This window comes from Aotus nancymaae, unplaced genomic scaffold, assembly GCF_030222135.1.
Source record: "Aotus nancymaae isolate 86718 unplaced genomic scaffold, 86718_ANA_hifiasm-v0.15.2.pri h1tg000025l, whole genome shotgun sequence".
NCBI lineage: Eukaryota > Metazoa > Chordata > Mammalia > Primates > Aotidae > Aotus > Aotus nancymaae.
In genome coordinates, this window is record NW_026988438.1 from 5,748,610 (window position 1) to 5,770,584 (window position 21,975).

The 21,975-nt window shown below is 36.3% G+C and overlaps 1 protein-coding gene across 7 annotated transcripts in view; it reads left to right on the top strand.

Annotated features, from left to right (window-relative positions):
- ETV1 (ETS variant transcription factor 1) overlaps positions 1-21,975 on the top strand; it is a 96,060-nt gene that overhangs the window by 68,388 nt on the left and 5,697 nt on the right. For all 7 annotated transcript variants that reach the window (XM_064380357.1, XM_064380355.1, XM_064380354.1 and 4 more), the window contains 4 exons: positions 8,478-8,544; positions 10,394-10,464; positions 13,515-13,684; positions 18,953-19,054. In XM_064380357.1, the coding sequence (XP_064236427.1) occupies positions 8,478-8,544; positions 10,394-10,464; positions 13,515-13,684; positions 18,953-19,054 (410 nt within the window). The remainder of the gene's footprint in view (positions 1-8,477; positions 8,545-10,393; positions 10,465-13,514; positions 13,685-18,952; positions 19,055-21,975) is intronic.

A 21,975-nucleotide genomic window follows, 5' to 3' on the forward strand; every position in this document is an offset into this window, starting at 1 on the left:
TTAAAGAACGAGCTATTGAACTTTCAGAAAATGTTAGCATCCTATCTCTTTCTCAACATCCGAAGAGAATTTTCTTTTACTCAGCCAGTGATTTGTGGACTAGTAGATCACTTAATCTCTGATATTTAGGTGCTTCAATTGTGAGAAGTGACAGTGATGTCTTCCTAATTCATTTTGTTATTATAATAGAGGTCATAGATGGGCCTCTCAATTTGACTTTGCTTTTTATTGCTTAGCATGTCTGATATGAGTTTTCCTCATTCTTTTTGGAGTTAAAATTGCAAATCTCCCAAACCAGTACTCTGACCGACTATATCAGTTTTTCTAAGAAATACTTAAATATGCTCTAAATCCACAGTTACAGTAAGTGACATTGGCTAGTGATTTGATTTGAGAATTGAGACTACAGTCTGGATTTACTCTTTTTGCATTAACACAGGTCAAATGGACAGGGACTGCATTTTAAGTCAGTAATGGAAGGCTGAAGGCTGTCTTAAACCAATCATATCAGTTTTACCCATGACTGATTGATCCCTAGGGGCAGAGCCCCGTAGGCATTTCTCTTACATGAATGGACGCTATAGAGCCTGGAGTTTCATTCATAAAATGGAGGCAGAAAGGAAACACACACATACACACAAGCGCACACACACACACACACACACACTCACTCACTCTCTCTGGAATGTCCATTTATACAGAGCTGAAGGGTGTAGTGTTCCATCAGCTGCTGCTTTTGCCAGTTGACTGAAGTAATGATTAATGCTCATTGGTCCTGCTTGCAAGTAACCTGACACTATTTATGGCCTTGCAGTATTCCTAATGTATAGTGAATGAGAAGACAACATTCTCAAATCAGAAACATAAACAGGAACTGGTGGGTCTGAATTCCATTCAAATATGTCATTTCAGCCCCACAGTGTTTGTCTAAGTTGGATTTTACAGGCAGGAAAGGGGGAAGGGATGGATAATCTGCTTGTGAGCTGTACTAGCTTGGAAAAAGGCAATTAGAAGAGGGTGGAGTGATTTTACACTGTGAGACTTTTAGTTTCTTTTTAAATAAAACAGCCAGGACATTTAGGCCCAGGACTGCTTATTTCAAGTGGGTAAAATGAACATACAACTGTTTCTCTAAGTGGAACTGAGATTAAAAATTAAATGAGACAATTTAAAGGTACATGGTTGGGTATCGCCCTCTCTCTCGCTCTCTCTCTCTCTCTCTCTTGCTCGCTCTCGCTCTCTCTCTGGCTCTCTGTGTATGTGTGTGTGTGTGTGTCTTTGTGTTTGTTTCATGATTGTGAACAAAAGAATGGAACATACAACTTTTTTTAAAGTGTTTAATTAAGTGTATGCTTTTAGGTTTCAAATATAGTTGGAGAATTTTTACAGTTAAATGATTTCTATACATAAGTGAGTTAACTAATAGGCTTGAGGAAAAGAGAAGTTTTATTTCATAAAACATTTTTAACTAGGACCTGAATAACTTGAAAAAATTTTCAAGGAATTCTTATCAGATTAAATAGACATTATTGTTTTTATTGCGTGTGTGTGTGTGTGTGTGTGTGTGTGTGTGTGTGTGTGTGTGGTTTACATTTAGTTGTTTCTAACAGTCTGGAAAATTTTACAAGAGAGTAATTCAAAGATAAATATGAAAAATATCAAAAAACAAAACCAAAAGAACAACAAGTGTGTGTCACTGTGACTCATTTAACTATTCTCTTTAAAAGTGTTTCTGAATTCTCCATTCTGGTAATTTTTTTTTTTAGTGTGTGGGTTTGTACAGTTCACTGCTTCATCTGTTTTTCTTAGTATTAAAAAATAAAACCACTCACTTAGTATGACACTGGAAATATTATACTAAATCCTGAGCCTGACACCCATTTACAATTTGTGTCATATTGAGCATGTTTTGTAACCCCTTATGCCTTCGGCTTCATTTATAAAAGGGCAAATAACTCCCATCTCTTAGTGTTTTTGTAAGGATTAAATATAGTTATGTTCATAAAGTTACTGATACAGTTTTTAGCACGTAATAGGGGTGTAGGCAATAATACAGGATTTCCATTGACATGATTTTATTTTGACTACATCGTCAAAGATGGCCAGTCCTTTATTAAGATGACATTATTATTTCTAATAATTAAAAGTACAATATTTGGGGCTAGAGGATAAGATAAAATAAGGGCTGATACTCTTAAAGCAATCATATTGTGCAAAGCTGGCAGATACTATACTGTTACACTGCTTCTGATATAGGGAAACAGTCATGCTGAACTTATTATTAGTATTATTCATATTCAAAGCAAATAGAAAAAGTTATCTGAATATTGTGGTGATCCAAAAAGAGATGGAAATGAGGACAAAGCTGTATTCATGGTATGTTTTTTCTAATCGTGTAGATTCCAGCAATGGAGAAATTTAGCATTGAAGTTCCACATTAAAACACTATCACTTCAGAATTTTGTGTGGCCCATTTTGGCAACTGATGGCATCCTGTATCATTTTTTCTTTTAAACCTCTGTTGATTGTCAGAGTATGGTAGTATGAAGTAGAAACTCAAAGTTAGCTGGGCATACGGCTCACACCTGTCATCCTAGAACTTTGGGAGGTGGAGGCGGGCAGATCACCTGACGTCAAGAGTTCAAAACCAGCCTGACCAACATGGTGAAACGCTGTCTCTACTAAAAATACAAAATTAGCCGAGCGTGGTGGCACATACTTGTAATCCCAATCCCAGGTACTAGGGAGCTGAGGCAGGAGAATCTCTTGAACCTGGGAGGCAGAGGTTTCAGTGAGCTGAGATTGCACCATTGCACTCCAGCTTGGGCAACAAGAGTGATATTCCGTCTTAAAAAAAAAAAAAGAAAAAAAGAAAGAAATACTCAAAGTTAAAATTGTGCCTATGTTTTCTATCACTTCTGCTTTATTTTAAAATTTTAGCTTATAGGACTATCACAGGCTTGTAAAATTTGTAATAGTGTGAGCCTAGTAGATATATAATCTAATGTGGTTTGGATCTGATCATTGTTTGTGTGGGTACTGTCCAAAAACGTGTCCAAGTGCTTAAAGAGAAGTTTATAATTGTGTAGATAAAATTTTATACTGTTATTTTTGACCATATAGCCTTAAATTTTCAAAAGCACCTAAGTTCAGATAACTGTGATAACGGCATTATTTACTTACTTTACTTTTTCTTTATTTACTTTTCTTCACTTTTCTTTTCCTTTCTTTTTTTTTTCAAGACAAGGTCTGGCTGCGTTGCCTAGGTTGGAGTGCAGTGGTATGATCTGGGCTCACTGACACTTCTGCCTCCCATGCTCAAACCATCCTCCCACCTCAGCCTCCTGAGTAGCTGGGACTACAGGTGCATGCCACCACACCCAGCTAACTTTTAATATATTTTTGTTAGAGATGAGGTTTCACCATATTGCCCAGGATGGTCTTGAACTCCTGGGCCCAATAAATCCTCCTGCCTCAGCTTCCCAGAGTGCCGGGATTATAGGCATGAGCTACTGTGCCCAGCCTACTTTTTTTTTTTTTTTTTTGGGGGGAGATGGAGTCTCACTCTGTCACCCAGGCTGGAGTGCAGTGGTGTGATCTTGGCTCACTGCAACCTCTACCTCCTGGGTTTGGGTGATTCTCCTGCCTCAGCCTCCAGAGTAGCTGGGATTACAGGTGCACACCACCATGTCCGGCTAAATTTTGTATTTTTAGTAGATAGAGATGGGCTTTCACCATTTTGGCCAGACTGGTCTTGAACCCCTGACCTCAGGTGATCTGCCCACCTCAGCCTCCCAACGTGTGAGGATTACAGCCATGAGCTACCATGTCCGACCCCTAGTTTTCTCTCTTTATTTTTTTTAAGATTTTGCAAATGCTACTACAAGCATATTAAAACCATCTAAAAGCTAGCATAGTTCTCCCCGTGTATCAGTCTATCAGCAGGAGATTCAGTACATCTGAGCCATGTGAAATAAATATCTCTGCAGATTTTGCATTATTTATATTCACAGTTTACTGGAAACCCTAAAGAGAAAGATCCCATCTAAGTGTGAGTGAGGTAAAACTAAATTCATCACTCCCTTGTCAGGATTCCTCCAGCTTTGCTGCCTTCTTCACACGAGGTTCAGGAACTAAGATGTTACATTCATGTGAAGTTCACTAAGTCGTTACATTCACATCAAGTTCAGTAACTAAGATGTTATGTTCACATTGAGCTTCCTGATGAACAGCAAATAGGTCTTATAAAACTTGACTTTTCTTGCTATCATTATCACATGAATTCAGATATACAGGTCCTTAGTTTGGGAGATAATTACTTTTAGATATGCTCTACAATAGAGTGGTCATGTATGGTAAAAGAGGCAAAAAAAAATGTTATTTCCATTATCATCCATTCTAGGAAACTTTATAGAATAAGTTTTCTCAATTGACTACACTCAGTTTGACATCTGACAATTGGAAAAGCAGGCTAAAAGTATATGGCATATAGGTGATGTGTTTCCATTTAAACACATCTGCGTAAAACTCAGCTTATTTATGCACCCTTGAAAACCTTTGGATTTTAAACATAAACTGTGAGCCTACCAGGAAATGAGAAGAAGTAAGCAAACAAAAAAATCTAGTAAAGTACTAAGTTTAAAAGAGGTAAAATATTGGCAAGATCTGCCACTATGCTCATCTTTCTTGAATGAGATGGTGACATTAGTTCTTAATACAACTCAGTATTTTTTAGATAGTAGACATTATCTATTTGATAACTAGTTGAAACTCCTAGGTATGCACTGATACATACATTTTTTACTGAGCACATGATAATTTCAGATATGTGTTTACATATACATTTTGGCTCTGAATGTTTAATGTGCCAAGTTTTAGAAATCATCCATATGCAAAAGACAAGTTTATGTGGACTTGACTTTGTAGTATTATATCCACAGGGAGTTAGTCAAATGTATAGGCAATCCAACTTTGCACTATAGACTTATAGGAAAGCAAATCCACATTAAAATACAACATCAAACATTTATATTTTACCGAGATTTCTCATTTACTAAGAGATTCGAATGCTTAATTAAGTTATACACTCATTATTGCTAGAGGAATTTAAGCAGAAGCATCAAATGGAAGAGACTTGTTTGTTTTTCTCCCTTATTTAGCGTTTACAATATGTAATAATTCCAGATTTGCTCACTATTTAATAGCAGAGCAATTTCAGCGACCTTTGAACAGATATCTCAGATAATTGCGACAAATCTTTTTTTTTTTGCCCTGGACTGATGTAGCTCCTTGAAATTTTAAGCAAACTCTATCCTAAAGGAGAACCTCCATTCTGCCCTAGAGGAAGCAAATATGCAAATCAGAGAGTGCCTAGCAATTTTAGGAACTGCACTTTGTGGTCAAACCTTTGGTAAAGCTTCGCAAATCAATATTATGTTTCCCAGCATAGCTTGAAAATGCAAATCAAAAGACAGAGAAGAAGGTAACATTTTTAAAAAAATTTCTGTGTGCATATCTTAATTTGAAGAGAACTTTACTAATGTTGCTAAACGTGAAGACTAATCAAATTAGGTAATTTGGGGTGTTAGTTTATTATTCTTCTTAACTTCCGCTACATTGATTAATGCATTAAAATGACAACAGTGCTTTGTTGCTTTGAATTTTTGCAGCATATTAGATCAGCTTTCATCACCATGAACTCATCTGTATCAAATTATAGGCCGTTTAATTTCTGTAAGCTGATTTGGCCAGTGCTAATATGTCATAGAGCTCTTTGATCTACAAGTTTTGAAATAAATAAAATTCTTTGTCCTAAATTAAATTTACATAATTTAATTTTTAGATTTAATTTAAAACTTTTAAAACCAGAGCCCTTTAGGAGCTAACATGAGGGGGGTGATATGGTAAAAAGAAGCTCAAAAGAGGTACCCCAAATAGTTAAAGCATCTAGTAGAGAGTCTGGCTTTAAACCTTATAAATCATAAGTTTATAATGAACTTTAGTCTATTTTAAATATCATAGATTAATAGATTTGTGAAAAATATTCCATAATACTATACTAATAATCAATGAATCATTCATCTCATATAATTTAAGAACAGCAAATTAAGATAAGAAATGTAACTTATTTAGATGTATAATTATCTCTAGTTTTAAGTACCGTGGTTAAAGTAGTACTCAGTTTAAATATTTGTGAGGATCACCTAAAAATAGTCTGCTGTTAATAATAAGTCCCATATGGTGAATTTTTACAGTGTGCAGATACTGTGCAAAACATTACACATAACTTACTTCATATACTCCTCCCAAAAACACTTTTAAGGATGTCATTATTATTATTATTCCCATTTTACAGATGAGGAAGTTAGGAGTTAGAGACGTTAAATAAAAACAAAACGTCATACTCCCATGCAATGTCAGAACTAAGATTCAAAATCGGTTCTATCAGATGACAAGGTGCGTGTGTATAACCATTGTGTTGTACTAATTATCCTAAAACTGCAATCTGTGGATGCATAATAAGACAGTGTGAATAAGCTGTCATCTTAATATTTTTGCATGGGTTAAAGTACAGCTTGTTATGGTTGTTGAACTTTGTACATTTTATTCGTGAAAAAACAGAAGTGAATGCATATGCAATGCCTCCTTTCTCTGCCACAAAACATTTGCCTTTGAAGTCGCCGCTTAGCTAGTTTGGATCATAGTCAAGCATTTAACAAAAGTTAAAACGTAATGCCAAACTTCATTGGCTGGATTTTTTATTAGATAAGGTAGAAATGAAAGCAGCAGGCAATTTAATTAGCAGTAATTTTTCTGGGCAAGTCATTACTTTGATGAACTTCAGAGCAATGTTTATGGCTCCTAATTAACCATGTTAGTCATTTGATTGAATAATCACTTTGGAAATGTTTCTACAATTTGATTAGCGTCTGACCCACTCTGATAGTCATAAATTAACTGATATCACTTTAGGATAACATGACTTTACTTACTTTATGGGAATAATCTTCTCTTAGCCATATTTTTTCAGGCTTCTCTGGACTGTATAAAGGACACCAATTTTAAGTATAGACCATATTTGAACAGTGCTAGCCAAGGGTCTGCGTTTTTAGAGCTAGTACTAGAGTACAAATAGTAATAGGAATTGCCAAAAACACAATATTCCATATATTTCTAAATTGCCATTCATTGCTTTTTTGAGAATTTAGTTCACAAGTTGGGCCTTTGGAAGTGTAATAGAGATTCTGGCATTAGCCTTTTTATATAAGTCATTAATTTATTATGAGTTTTAAACCAGTATATCATAAAATATCATAGATTAATAGAATTTATTAGGAATATTATAAAGTAAATATAGCAATAAACAAATCAGCCATTGGAATAGGACTAGTATGTATTAGTGAAATTATCCATCGCATCTCGAATTTGATGTAAAATGTCTAGTTTTCCAGGATTATGCTAATTTTGTTATAACACTTTTATAAGGTGTTCTTTGACATTAAGTAGTGAGTTTCTCAGAAATGTTTGTATTTCCTTCCTCCCCACTTTCCTCCCCCTCTGGGAAGGAAAGACTGCATTTAGTCACACTTATATGTAATAGAGTTTAGCCTATCTGTTTTCCTCTAGCTGCCTCCAGAGTCAGCCAGCTGTTTTTATAGCTGCAATCCAGGTGTGCAGCAGTCAATAAAAGTATTTTGTGGCAGGGTGTCAACATTAGTACAACAAAATGCTTGCCTCAAAGCAGCTGCTGAGCTGATCGCAGAGTTATTAACACTGTCCCTTCCAGCCCCAGCTGCTTTAAGGGACCTTACGCCTGGCAATAAATCAAAATAGCATTAAAAATTAATTCGAAGTACCATTGGTTAAAAAGTTGGCCTGAAATGGATTGCTATTTGGTAACCTGAAAGATTAACTATACCACAATCCTGTTATAAATGCAGTATTGGGAAACAATGTTAACTCTGTCTTCTATATGGTCAGAATTATAGGCTTCATAATACTTTATATAAAGAAGGCATAGTATAATAGCATCATAAAACTTTTGATAACACATTTTACAGTATTTTCAACTTGAAAGCTTCTAAATGTTTCAAATGTTGCTATATTCATAGAATGCTATAGGATTATACAAATTTATTTGGTAAATGTCCCGGCGCATATTTAAAACTTGTGACCCTGTTTCAAGGATACCATCACGTTCACGTGGGTTGCTATTTGAGCTGACCTTTAGCAAGGTTTATTTGGATAACACTTTAAATGCACATTCCTGTTCAAAAGAATCAGCATTCACCAGGATGTACTCTTCATTCTTTCACTTCATGTGTGGGCCCTGCCTGAAATGTTGATTATATGTTGACGTGTTCCCCACATGGGAACCCGTGTCAGTTTCTGTAACTTTTCTGTCTGCACCCTGTCCACTGATAACCGCAGCATTTCATCTCCAGGCTCTTTTTGACCAATGTTGTTTCCTCTTTCAGAAGTGCCTAGCTGCCACTCCATTTATATGAGGCAAGAAGGCTTCCTGGCTCATCCCAGCAGAACAGAAGTTAAGTTCTCCATCATTGAAATCCCTTGTAAATACCATTCAGAATAATCAGACATCCCAAACATGTCATTTCATTATATTATTTGGGAAAAATCATTTATGTTCCCTAAGCAATTGTTTTAAGACTATCTCCAAAGTAAAAAGAAGATGTTTCAAATAGTGCTGTTTTGTATTGGGTTGTTAACATGAGTCACATGCATAGAAACAACTGAAAAGTGGATTTCTGTGTGCCTTTTTGCCAAAAACCACATTCTTTTAAAATAGAACATACGCTTTGTAGATTAGCCCACTTTATGAACTCTGCTGAAATGTATCTTCAAGGAATAACTGGTTTTGCTTTTACAGATCTAGTCATAGTTTTGGAATAAAACACCATCAATTTAAAGGTTTTCACCTTTAAATGTTCTGGATTTTACATTTTGGGACTTTTTTTTTTTTGACGGAGTCTCCCTCTATTGCCAGGCTGCAGTCAGTGGCGCGATCATGGCTCACTGAAACCTCTGCCTCCTGGGTTCAGGTGATTCTCCTGCCTCAGCCTCCAGAGTAGCTGGGACTACAGATGCACACCACCATGCCCGGCTAATTTTTGTGTTTTTAGTAGAGACTGGGTTTCACCATATTGGCCAGGCTGGTCTGGAACTCTTGACCTCGTGACGCGCCCACCTCAGCCTCCCAAAGTGCTGGGATTACAGGTGTGAGCCACAGCTCCCAGTCCTGGACAAATAATTTGGATGAATGAGATTTCACTTGGGAGGCCTGGAGAAGCAGTTTCCTTGTGGATAGGCTTGTTGTAACCGTGGTAGGAAAGCTTGGCCTCTAAGGGACTTTGATACCTAAGAAGTAATGGTAAAAATGATTGCATCTGGATATAATCCTCAGTAACGGATTTCTGAAATATATGCATGGTTTGTAACCTAAACACTCCATGTCTCTTTAATAAGATTGATTTGGATGCATCATTTTAGGCTAGATCTAATATTGGTTATTTTGTATAAATGATATTAGTAGAATTTTAAAGGGCAGTATGAGATGGTAAATACAAAATATATGAAATTAAAAGTTTTGCACAAATGCAATGTAATTATTGTTGCTTCTGTTGTTAATATTATATACCGACCATAGAGAGCAATACATTTGAGAAATAAAAGTAAACTCTATGAAATTTATTCCTGGTAATTAAAGATAGCAACAACAGAAGTTCACAGCAGAGGATATTTCGGAGAGGAAATTATTATGAAAAGCTGTTGATTTATTTTACAATTTTTTCTGTGGACTTAGTTATGTTACAGCAAAAAAAAAAAAAAAAAAAGGAAACTTGTTTTTCCTCTTATCTTGCTAATTGAGTACAGGATAGTTAACCCATCTAAATATTTCCACAAGAAAGTAAGGGGATAAAATAAATCTGTCTCAGAGCATCAGAGAATAATGTAAAGTAAATAGCAGTAATTCACCTTGCTTTCTCACTTTTTCATTGAACAATAAAATTTAGATGAATCTGAAAAAGGAGACAATACATTATAAATCCTTGCCAACGTTTACGTGAGCTCTGGCTTGGGTTAGCAATAATATAAATAACTAACTTTTATATAAATCACTGTGTACTATCCATCACTCTAAGCTTGCATATATTAAATCTCTACAGCAACCCTGTAACATGGTAGGTGGTGTTACTGTCATTCCTGTTTAACAGATGAGGAAACTGAGGCACAGAGGTTAAATGACTAGGGTCACGGAACTGAAAGGTGGCAGAGTCATTTTCTATCACAATTCTTATGTTAAATGGTTATATTTTTAAGTGTTTATGAGCTTCATTTCTATCGCAAATGAATGTATTCCTTTTTCATCCACAGGCTGTATGTTTGAAAAGGGCCCCAGGCAGTTTTATGATGATACCTGTGTTGTCCCAGAAAAATTCGATGGTAGGTTTTACACTTTGCTTCAAGTTTTGATTTTTTTTAAAGATGGAATGATTACCTTCGCCTTTTCTGAAAACTGTGGACATCCCAACGTAAAGATTTCTATGCACATAATTCATTATGCACTTAATTCTAGCTAACGTTGACCTATTACAATTTATCTCTTTCTTTCCCTTAGTAAAAAAAAACCTTTTCTTTTGTCTTAGGGGAGAATCCATTTTTGGAGAAGTAGCCAAAGAGCATCATTCTTGCTGAGCTTTGTGTAGAGTAAGAGGGGGCTTTCCATTGCCCTTCTGAGCACATGCAGCTTGTTATTCGAGATTTATTGAAAGCTGATCCTGTAATTAACAAAGCGGAGCAGAAAGCGTGCTACTGTGGATGTACTGATGACTAATGCAACCTCTCTTCTTTTATTGTTCATGAAAAGATGCATTATGGAACACAGGAACAACATAACTGCCCATTTAGTTAGTGATTGTTAGTCCTTTTTTTTTTTTCTGGGGAAGACGTATGTTACTAATGTAGCATTGCTTTGTAATTGCTTGAGAGGGAGTTAGGAAAGCATTACCTTTTTAACATCACTTGCTATTGCAATGCAAAGGTCTCGGATGTTAGAAAAGGGTGTCAAGTTAAATAGAATTTTCTTCTTTTGACAAAGGCGACAAAAGTTTTCATCTTGAGGAAGCTTGGGTAAAAAGTAAACAGTTAATTGATTTAGTGGTTCTTCACACTTGTCTTCGTATTTCCTGCTTTGATTGTTTAACAGGAAAGGAGCCAGGGGCCCTCTGATTAGCTGATTGCACAAACTTTGGGGATCATGGCTATAATGACTTGGGTGTTCCCTGAAGTTTTAAGTTGTCGTTATTTAAACAGCAAAGTACATGCTCAGATTGCTTTTCAATTTCTAATTAGTTGCTTGAAGACTACCCTATGTTCCCTGAGATTTTTGCTACCCTTACCCTTCTCAGAAGGGCTGGTAAGTCTAGGGAAGATCTGTTTCTTTAGCCTCCCTTTAAAAATTCACTCAAGGTCAAAAAAAAAAAAAAAAGCCCTATAGGAATCACATTTTTGGTTTTATTCTACAATAGGTGTTAGTTTTAAGCTTATCGTATCAGAGAGGTGAACCGTACTATTTAGCAACATTAGCAGAGCATCAGAATTCTTAAAATACAGCTTTTTCTCTTCAGACAAACTATGAGGCCTCTTATTCTTGCAATGACCTTCGTTAGTTTCTTTCATGTTTGATGAGCTTCATATTTCAGAGATCTTGAAAATTAATAAGGGCTTATAAGGAAGAAAACTGTCTCAAAATTATGGACAGAATTACAATATAATCTGACAGGCCAAGGTCACACTAATATTTAGAGAACTAGCTGACTTGATTATTCCCTTCAATTTTTAAATACTCTTACATTTTATACAAATAAAACATTTTTTGGAAGATAGTGTTTGTCTTATATTTTATCAGTAACGTAGAACAAGAAGAAAGAAAACGGGGTTATTTTTTCACTGCACATGGTCAGTGTGATCAGTCACATTTATAGGCAGAAGCAATATAGAGACTATAAAATTTCACAATGTTTCACTCTATCTGCATAATTGCTCAGTTACTCCCATAAAAAATAAACTATAAAACTCAGAAGGAAAAACTGAGATAAATAAAACTGTCATTGAAATCAATGTGAAGATACACTTCTGTGTTATCATGTTGAGACCAAAACAACAACATGATTTTTAGCAGCTATTGACTCATACATTTTATATCTTGGTTTAGGCTTTTCAAATTTTGCCCTTTCTATAATTATTTTAAGAGATATAGATCTCTCTGCTGACTTTTAAAAAGTGTGCGATTTGGTCTATTTTATAATTCACAGGTAGTGTGACTACATAGGCTTAGATATATTTTATCTGAATTGTTTCTTTAGTGGAGAAGAGTAATTTATGCATAAACAAAGATATACTTGCAGGACCCTAGACACTCAATCCCCAGTGTGAGCAGTTCCACTATTTTTGAGACGTGTGGCTGGAGATAGAAGTAAATAATTAGACGTCATAAAACTTTGTATTTTTTTATTGTAAAATTAAAATCACTGACCAGATTTATACCAGAAGCATTGCAGCACTAACACCTTTATTGCTGTGCTCTGTTTAACAGATTTTTACACTAAATATGAATATCAAATAAATGTAACACCAACTTGTTGTGCTTCAAAATACATACTTACAGAAATCTCTGGTGCATGCATTTTTAAATTGAAATTTTAGAAAAAACAATAGCAAGTTAAATTCAAGTGAGTGAAATACAAACAAGAGATAAAGAAAATAAGAGAGAATTTTTGTTTGTTGCCAGTTAAAGAAGTAGTAGCTTCAGTATGAAGGTATGTGATGTTGTGAAGGATGGATAGTACTATGGTGATACAGTATGCCCTGAATTACCCACAAGATTTTCCTAATTTATATAAAGTGAAGATTACTTAAGTCAGTTTAGGATACTATTAAATTTGCTTTGGAACATTTGCATTAAAATTTTTGATAGTTTGTCATGAGCAGGTCAATAAATGATACTTTGCAGAATTTAATTTGTATGAATAAAATGCCCAGAGCTTAAGACTGATTATTTCCTCTTCAGCGTTGCTTAGAGCAGTGCGTAATGGCATTAACAATAAAAGCAAAGAAGTCTGATTAAATATGATGGTTTTTAAAGAAATCAATTTTTAAAAAAGGTAATTCCACAGTATTTTTGTAAGTAAATGATGTATGTCATTCATATTGACCCAGGATTTATTCTGCACCTGTGTTATATGTAGTTAGTTATCTGTAAGTCTGTATAGCTTGCTTGTTTATATTCAACTGTTTAACTACTTTAAATTCCTCTTTAATACTATGTTTAACCATTTAACTATTTTAAGTTCCTTTTTAATAATGTATTTCCTTTTTAATAATAATAAAGTGATTGATTGTGGTTTGACCATATTAGTGACTGATTTAATGTAAATTTTATGTAAATAGCATGATATTGCTAATAATAGAAACTTTAAATGGTTTTAATTCAGGGGACATCAAACAAGAGCCAGGAATGTATCGGGAAGGACCCACATACCAACGGCGAGGATCACTTCAGCTCTGGCAGTTTTTGGTAGCTCTTCTGGATGACCCTTCAAATTCTCATTTTATTGCCTGGACTGGTCGAGGCATGGAATTTAAGCTGATTGAGCCTGAAGAGGTTAGTTTAATAGATTTTAATTAGGACACTCAGACATGTTATAATATGTATTCTGAATCATTTATATTATATATAAATATATATATTTTATATTATAAAATGTATTCTGAATCATTTTAGGACTTTAGAGAAACTTCCTGAATTAAAAAGTGTGCAAAGGTAAAGCGTGTCTACCTTTATAATCACCAATGTGCATATTCCTTTCAGTTGAATACAATCCTACGAAATTGATGTTGGAGAAAATTAACCAGAGCATCATTTGCACCTTTATTTAGGAATGTCTGGCTTCAGGGTTTGTAAAGGAGCATCTAAATTAGAGAAAGAAGCAGGAGGTTTTATGGTCTTTAAGGGAGAAGAACCATGTCTGCTAAAGTCAACTGGTTTTGGGGATGGAGAGATTATTCTTTCCAATTAGCAATCATTATTTGGACAACCTGGATTTTTCATGAGGGTTAGAGAGGAGCATTTAGAGACCAAGGTCATGTTCAAAAGAAGATGGGGGCAAAACAGCCATGGGGGATAAAGGCATGCAAGGGCAACAGTGGAAATTTCTCAGCCCTTAAGTGTCTGTTACAAGACACAGGCCTGGCAGAAACATTTTCCTTTGTTAGTGATACTTGTTCCGAGTCAGCTGGACCAGCATATTCCATTGGAAGGTTGGGATGAAGGTTAATAGCACATAAGAAATTACTAAAATGAGAAGAGTCTGAATGGAGATAATACTGTATGAAGAAATGAAGGACACCTTTAACTAACTTCAGCTGTCCTCTCTTTCCCACTCCCCACGTACAAATGAAGTATTGCTGTGAAGAATTTCTCAGCTCAGTTGTTATTCTTCCCAGGACCAGTTTTAGGCTTAAGGCTACTATTGATGATTTACTATTAGTGTAAATCATCAATAGCATTTTTGGATCCGACGGAAAGGTAAAGTTAATATCAAATTATCATGTCTTTATTGCTATGGATTCTTTCTGTGCTCCTATTAAAATTGGCTTTAGTTTGTATCAGCCAAGAAAGCAATGGAAGATTTTTAGCTAACATACCTCTGACTGACTATATTAGGTATTGAATCTAAATACTTTAGTAATACTGAGAAATTCAGTAAGTTTAAAAATATTTGAAATCCGAAGTGATTAAGTTTCATATACACTGAACATCCACACCCTCGACTACTGGGTCCATCCGTCTTAAATTTCCTGTCTTTATTAAACCATGTATTCAATTGTAATCAGATAATATGCCCTAATTTGATGTCCAGAAGATAAGGTTACATAATTTAAGATTTAAAAGATTATCTGACTCAAGAATGTACTGAAAGTATGACATAAGAGGCACTGGTTAGCACAATGAAGTCTCCTTCAGTTTGTATGAATATTTCGGCAGCACTAGCTGGGAGTTTTGCAGTATCTCCGTTGCCCCATACCAAGCACACACATACGGAGCGATCATTATAAGAATTTGAAAAGTCTCATTATCTAGGATGATGTTTGGGTGTTTGAATGCTGTAGTGTGTTTAAAACTTAGCCGTCAAAGAAGATTAGTTTTTTCATAGATAAATGATGTAAGTGAAAGACCACAAAAATGTAAAGCACTAAAAAATTGAGACTAGAAACATTTAACAGAGTAATTTAAAAGCCTTTCACGTAATGGGAGTGTGTGCTCTTCACCTCATGGAAGATGTTCATCACTGCAAGAGTTGGTTCATGCTGGAACTGAGCACATTCAACAGGGATTTGTATCAGTTAAACAGTTACTTCTCCCCACCTGTGATTAAAATAAACTGAGCAGAGGGTTTTTTTGTTGTTGTTGTTCTTGCCATATATTGTTAAGATAGGAAAAAATGACTGAATTATGCCAGTATTTCTTGATCCACTCAGAAGAAAAATTCTTTTGCAAATGATTAACCGTTTTATATAGCAGCTGTTGACTTTTATGATGTTCAGATTTGAATAAGTAGGAGATTTGAGCAGATGACCATTACGTTTCATCAAATTCTGAGTTACAGAGTTTTTTAAATGCATGGAAGAAGTAGAATTACATCTGTTCCATACAACAAACTGACATCTAGATAACTTTTCTGTAGCAGCCTCATAAAGTTAAAAAAGGGCTGGTTAATTCAGAGTCAGTAGAGCATTTCCAAATAATAACTAACTCAATGGGAATTGTGCAATAAGCACTGAATGTCTCCTAAGGCTTTTTGTTCAAAATGAAACATCCCATATCTGATTGCTGCATTGCTGACTGTGGCAATTACTTCCATCAGGCAATGTCTGTAGGGTCTTGTTTAAATTTCTTCTTTGGAAAGGGTTTGTGAAATTTCTTCAGTCTGTGTGGCCTGTGGTCACCCTGTTCCCTCTACTGCCCAGCAGCTCACTGGGTGCCTTTGTCAGCACAGTCGGTGAAAGATGTCTCTGAAGCCATCTTGTTGAAATTACTGATGGGTTTCATTTCCTTTTATTTTTACTTATTTTTATTTTTGGAGATCGTCTCGCTTTGTCACCAGGCGCCAGGCTGGAGCTGGAGCACAGTGGCGCTATCTCGGCTCACTGCAACCTCTGCCTCCCAGGTTCAAGCAATTCTCCTGCCTCACCCTCCGGAATAGCTGGGACTACGGGCACATGCCACCACGCCCAGCTGATTTTTGTATTTTAGTAGAGACGGCGTTTCACTGTGTTGGCCAAGATGGTCTCCATCTCTTTACCTCTTGATCCACCCGCCTCCGCCTCCCAAAGAGCTGGGATTACAGGCGTGAGCCACTGCGCCCGGCCTGGGTTTCATTTCTTTATATTTCAGTTCAAAATGATATTGATTGAGACTCCAGGCCTGCACAGATTATCTGCTCAGTGTGTTCTGGGTAACATTCGAAAACACATAATCTTTAATATCTCTTTTTCTGAGATATTTGAGATAATGAAATATTATTTTTGAATTAACCATGACTCCTAGGCAATTGTTCCAGGAAACAATTTTTTTTTTTTTTTGAGGCGAAGTTTCGGTCTGTCACCCAGGCTGGAGTGCAGTGGTGCGATCTCCGTTCACTGCAACCTTCGCCTCCCAGGTTCAAGCGATTCTCCTGCCTCAGCCTCCCCAGTAGCTGGGACTACAGGTGAGTGCCACCGTACCCGGCTAATTTTTGTATTTTTAGTAGAGGCGGGGTTTCATCATGGCGGTGGATTGCTTGAGGTCAGGAGTTCGAGACCAGCCTGGCCAATATAGTTAAAACCCCGCCTCTACCTAAATATACTCATGATGCTGAGAATGAACCAGCATGATAAGCATCAAAATCCATTTGTGGTATGTTTAAAAATCATATTTCTCCCCCCAGAGACATCCACAGCATTGTCTTAAAGTTGTTGTGAGGATTTTATTTTCTAGGTACTTCTGATGAGTTTTTAGAAAATAATCATTTATAAATGAATTCAGAAATCATTGTTTAAGGGGTTACCAATATTTTATTTTCACATCCCCTCCAGGTTTACATGCTCTTCCGCTGCTATGCCTATTAAAGATTCACTGATATCCATAGTTAGGTTTTTGAATGAGATTTTCTTTAAAAAATGCTTTCATTTCTTATTGCCCCCCACCACCCTCATCCCTGCTTCAATTCACTATTTCTCAGAAGATTTACGTTAAAATTAAGTTTATCTTTGGAGAATTAAGATGTACCTGCCACTGTGATTGTCTGCTGGGATATGTAATGTTGTCCCGGTTACATCACATCTCTCTGCTCTTTAAAAAGCATACTGATGCATGTGATGAAAGTACTTTATGTCTTCATTCAGAGAAAAAAATTACTGAGAGAAAAAGCGCTAGGATTGGTATTTTTAAAGGTAGTAAAAAACAAGTCTGGAGAAAGGTTATTACTAACAAAGTGAAGGGAGACAGAATGATCTTTTAGAAAAGCATTCTATTTTAGTATATATGACGTAGCAACAACTTGGAATTTTATGGAAATGAAGGCGCTCCCTAGCCCAATTAGATCATGCCCTCTTGGGGTTGCCTAGGTTTGCATGGCAGCTGCAGTTTCTGCTCAGACTAATAAAAAGTGGAAATTAATGAGTGAGTGACTTTAGCTGGGGTAGCAAAAGCAAGCTACCCTATTCTGTGAATGTTTTTACTAGCCTGGGGTGGTGATGAGGTAGGGATATATATAAACACATAGAGAAAAGAGGATTTTTTTCAAAGCACTATTGAAGAACTCTATCTTAATACATTGCTCCTCCAAAGCCACATAATAAAAAGCTCTGAGGTTTTTTACTAAACAACAAAGTAGACATTCTGCTTTAGAGATTGTTGTTTGTGGACTCATATACATGGTGACCTTTCCTGCTTCCTTCTTATTTTTAGCATCCAATTACTGTTCTCTAAATGAATGCTTAATTCACCAGTTTAGTATTGCCCACAATTTTATTCTGCTGATCCTTTAGGCAATAAAAATTATTTGCAGTTTGGTTTATTAATTAGTATAGTGTTTCCTCTGCTACACACATTGTCACTTGTTCACTTTCTATAGTATTGAGAAGGGTATCTTTTTTTCTTTGGTTTATCATAACCTCAGTAAAACACCTTTACAAGGAGATCACTAAGCTGCTCTTTATAGTTTTTGTCTGAAAAACCAAGAAGGAAAAAACAGACAGTATATCTCAAAAGGAGAAACTTTGTGATTTTGGTGAATTGTAGCCTGTACATTCCTGTTGTAAAAACATTCCCTTATTTCCATTTAATTTTGTATCCAAAACAATAGTAACAAAGAATTCTATTGTAGCATTTCAGAAGGATCACTGCCCGCCTGGTTTAAAATGCAAACCAGGCCAGACACAGTGGCTCACACCTGTAGTCCTAACACTTTGGGAGTCCGAGATGGGTGGATCACCTCAGGTCAGGAGTTCGAGACCATTCTGGCCCACATGGTGAAACCCCATCTCTACTAAAAACATAAAAATTAGCCAGGTCTGTAATCCCAGCTACTCGAGAGACTGAGGTAGGAGAATTGCTTGAACCTGGGAGGCGGAGGTTGCAGTGAGCCAAGATCGCGCCACTACATTCCCAGCCTGGGCAACAGAGTGAGACTCCATCTCAAAAAAAGAGAAAAGCAAACCGGGACACAGGAAATCCAGATGACGGTAGCTTTTGCTACTTTACTTATATCCTTGACTTGAACATTTTTTGTGGGTTTGGAAGTAATTAATTAACTAATTAATCAATTTTTATGAAACATGCTGATAAGTTAACACTTAACACTACAATGTAATTCTCTTTTGGTGGCAGGTGGCCCGACGTTGGGGCATTCAGAAAAACAGGCCCGCTATGAACTATGATAAACTTAGCCGTTCACTCCGCTATTACTATGAGAAAGGAATTATGCAAAAGGTGAGCAGCTAATACAGCATTAAAATTCATTGGAATGTTGCACAGTAATCTGCACGTCATACTTTAAATACTACATTGCATTGCTGAAGCAAGGTTTTCAGTATTTTAACAAATGCTTAGCTCTTGGTTTTGGTATTACAAACCTTTCTATGTATAAATGCATAGACATTGTGGACAAATGTGTAGTGATATTATATACAAAATAATAGGCTTTCTGGAAGTTCCTACGTTGCTGCACATGGTTAAAAAGGATTGTTTTAGTATTAATATTACATGTATCTTCAGAAGTTTTTATTCCGCATTGTCCACAGTTACATAATTCTGAAATGCTTTTATTTATAGCAATAAAGAATCTTACACTAAATTCTCACTTTTTTTCCTTGTTTGGATTCTTAAAACATTCAGACATTCAATTTTCTCCTTTGTAAAAACATTTTTTTCCTCGCCTCACATCTTGCCTAGTTTTATCATCTGATACTTTGACATCCTAAGCCATTTATTAAAAATAAATATTTGATCTTATTTGGTTGGTGGAAGTTTAATATATTTTATTTTAAATGAGCTTCCCATAATATTTGAGAGTAGCTCTTTTTTTTTTTTTTTTTTTTTTTGAGACAGACTCGAGCTCTGTTGCCCAGGCTGGAGTGCAGTGGCGCGATCTTGGCTCACTGCAACCTCCGCCTCCCAGGCTCAAGCAGTTCTCCTGCCACACAGGCGTGTGCCACCACACCCAGCTAATTTATGTATTTTTAGTAGTGACAGGGTTTCACCATATTGGCCAGGCTGGTCTTGAACTTCTGACCTCAGGTGATCTGCCTGCCTTGGCCTCCAAAGGGCTGGGATTACAGGCATGAGTCAATGCGGCCAGCCAAAAGTAGCTTTTTAAAAAGAATAGAGATAAAACAAGTGAATTACACTTAAAATAAAATACAAAATTTTTGAAGAAAGCAATAAATAAATGAATGAAGATACAACATGGATATTTGTTATCACACCCTTTAGCTTTGCATGTGTACACAAATCTAATTGCCTTGACTCTGAACCAAGTTTATGATTTACCTATTGTGAACATTACATTTTTATTCTGTATCATTTGTTTATTTTAGGGTTTGTAAACATAGTTACATGTTATAGATGGTGGCATATTTTCATGTCATCAATGCTGAGAAAAACTAGATTAGTTGCTACATGAAGCTTATTAGAGCAGCGAAAAATAGCACTGTTGACCTTCCTAGAACATAGAGAATCAATGCTCTAGAATTTACTGGCTCAGAAGTTAGAACTTCCATGATCCTTAAAAGAAAAGGTTGATTTCAGTTTTTAGTTGCTTCCTGGGGTTTCTGAATCACACCTTCAAAATATATAACGGGTTGCTACCTGCTCCTCCTGTCTTTTTCACCTCAACTCTGGGGTCATTTTTAATTCCTCCCTTTTCTCTCACTTCGCCTTTTGTAGTCAGATCCTTTCAAATACATTTCATTCCTTTCTTTTCACCACCGTCTTCCCAATGCAGGGCACATCACCTGGGCTGTCACAGATGGCGCTCAGCGGTTTCCCTGGGCAGTGCTGCACAGTAGTAGAAGATAATGCAGGCAGGAATTAGGTTTGAATGCTAGCCTCTCACCAGATTACATTCTTGAGCAGATTCTTTTCCTAATAAATGGTGATATTCTTACCTCATTAAAGTTGCTGTGATTATTAAACGAAATAATGTACTTGAGATACTTTACATTGTACCTGGCACAATAAGAGTCTCCAATAAAGGGTAGCTCTCAGTGCATCTCACATGCTGAAGTCAGTGTAAGCCAAGGCATATTTGGCATAGCTCTCTTGACCATTAAGTCCCTTATTAAAGGGAGCATTTGCAAAGGACTAAAAGTTACTATGAGATCCCTAACTACACCTTAGCTTTTAGATACAGTGGTAGACAGGGTATCTCTAGGCTGTCGTGCCTGGACTTAAATATTCTCAAATGTGCTCAACCTTATTGCTAGTATCTCCACTTCCTCGTTCTCCTTTATTCATCCTCGTATCCCATATCACATTTATACATATTTTCTTTTAATAAGTTAAAAAGGCAAAATGCTACGATATAGATACTGAATGATGGGTTAAAATGTTGTTGCTTCTCGAATTTTTCCGTAATTGGCTGTAATTGTTAGAGGAAACTATTCACAACTCACTTATCAGCAAATAAAGGAAAGTGCAATGTGATAGATGTTTGGGGTGTCACTGTATCAGGTAAGAAAGGGCAAGCTGTTTAATGGACATGCACTAGTTCAGGGCTACAGTATTTGTAACTAGCACAACAATCAAGGCCCCTTACAATTTTTATGGCTATACTTACCCTTCTTCTTCACATTCTTCTTGCTGTTCCTTGCCACACCCCTGACGCCCCCAATGCATCGCTCACATTCTTTATTTTTAAAAATTTATTTATTTACTTATTTAGAGAAAGAGTCTCACTATGTTGCCCAGGCTGGCCCTGAACTCCTGGGCTCAAGCAGTCCTCCTGCCTCACCCTCCTGAGTAGCTGGAACTACAGGTCTGCATCACTGCACCCAGCTAATTACATTCTCAAATGTGTACCATTCTGGTGTTCAAATAAATTCTAGTATAGTCATTCAGAGGAAAACTTTGCTATCCTTTTTTAAATAGCAAAAACTATGATGTTGAATTATATATTTTAACATGTAGGAGAAAATATTTATATGGCCCTATTTGGTCACTGACTTAAAACTTTGTGGGCATAGGCCGGGTGTGATGGCTCACGCCTGTAATCCTAGCACTTTGGGAGGCTGAGGCGGGTGGATTGCCTGAGCTCAGGAGTTTGAGACCAGCCTGGATAACATGGTGAAACCCCGTCTCTACTAACACAAAAAAAATTAGCCGGGCACAGTGGCATGCACCTGTAGTCCTAG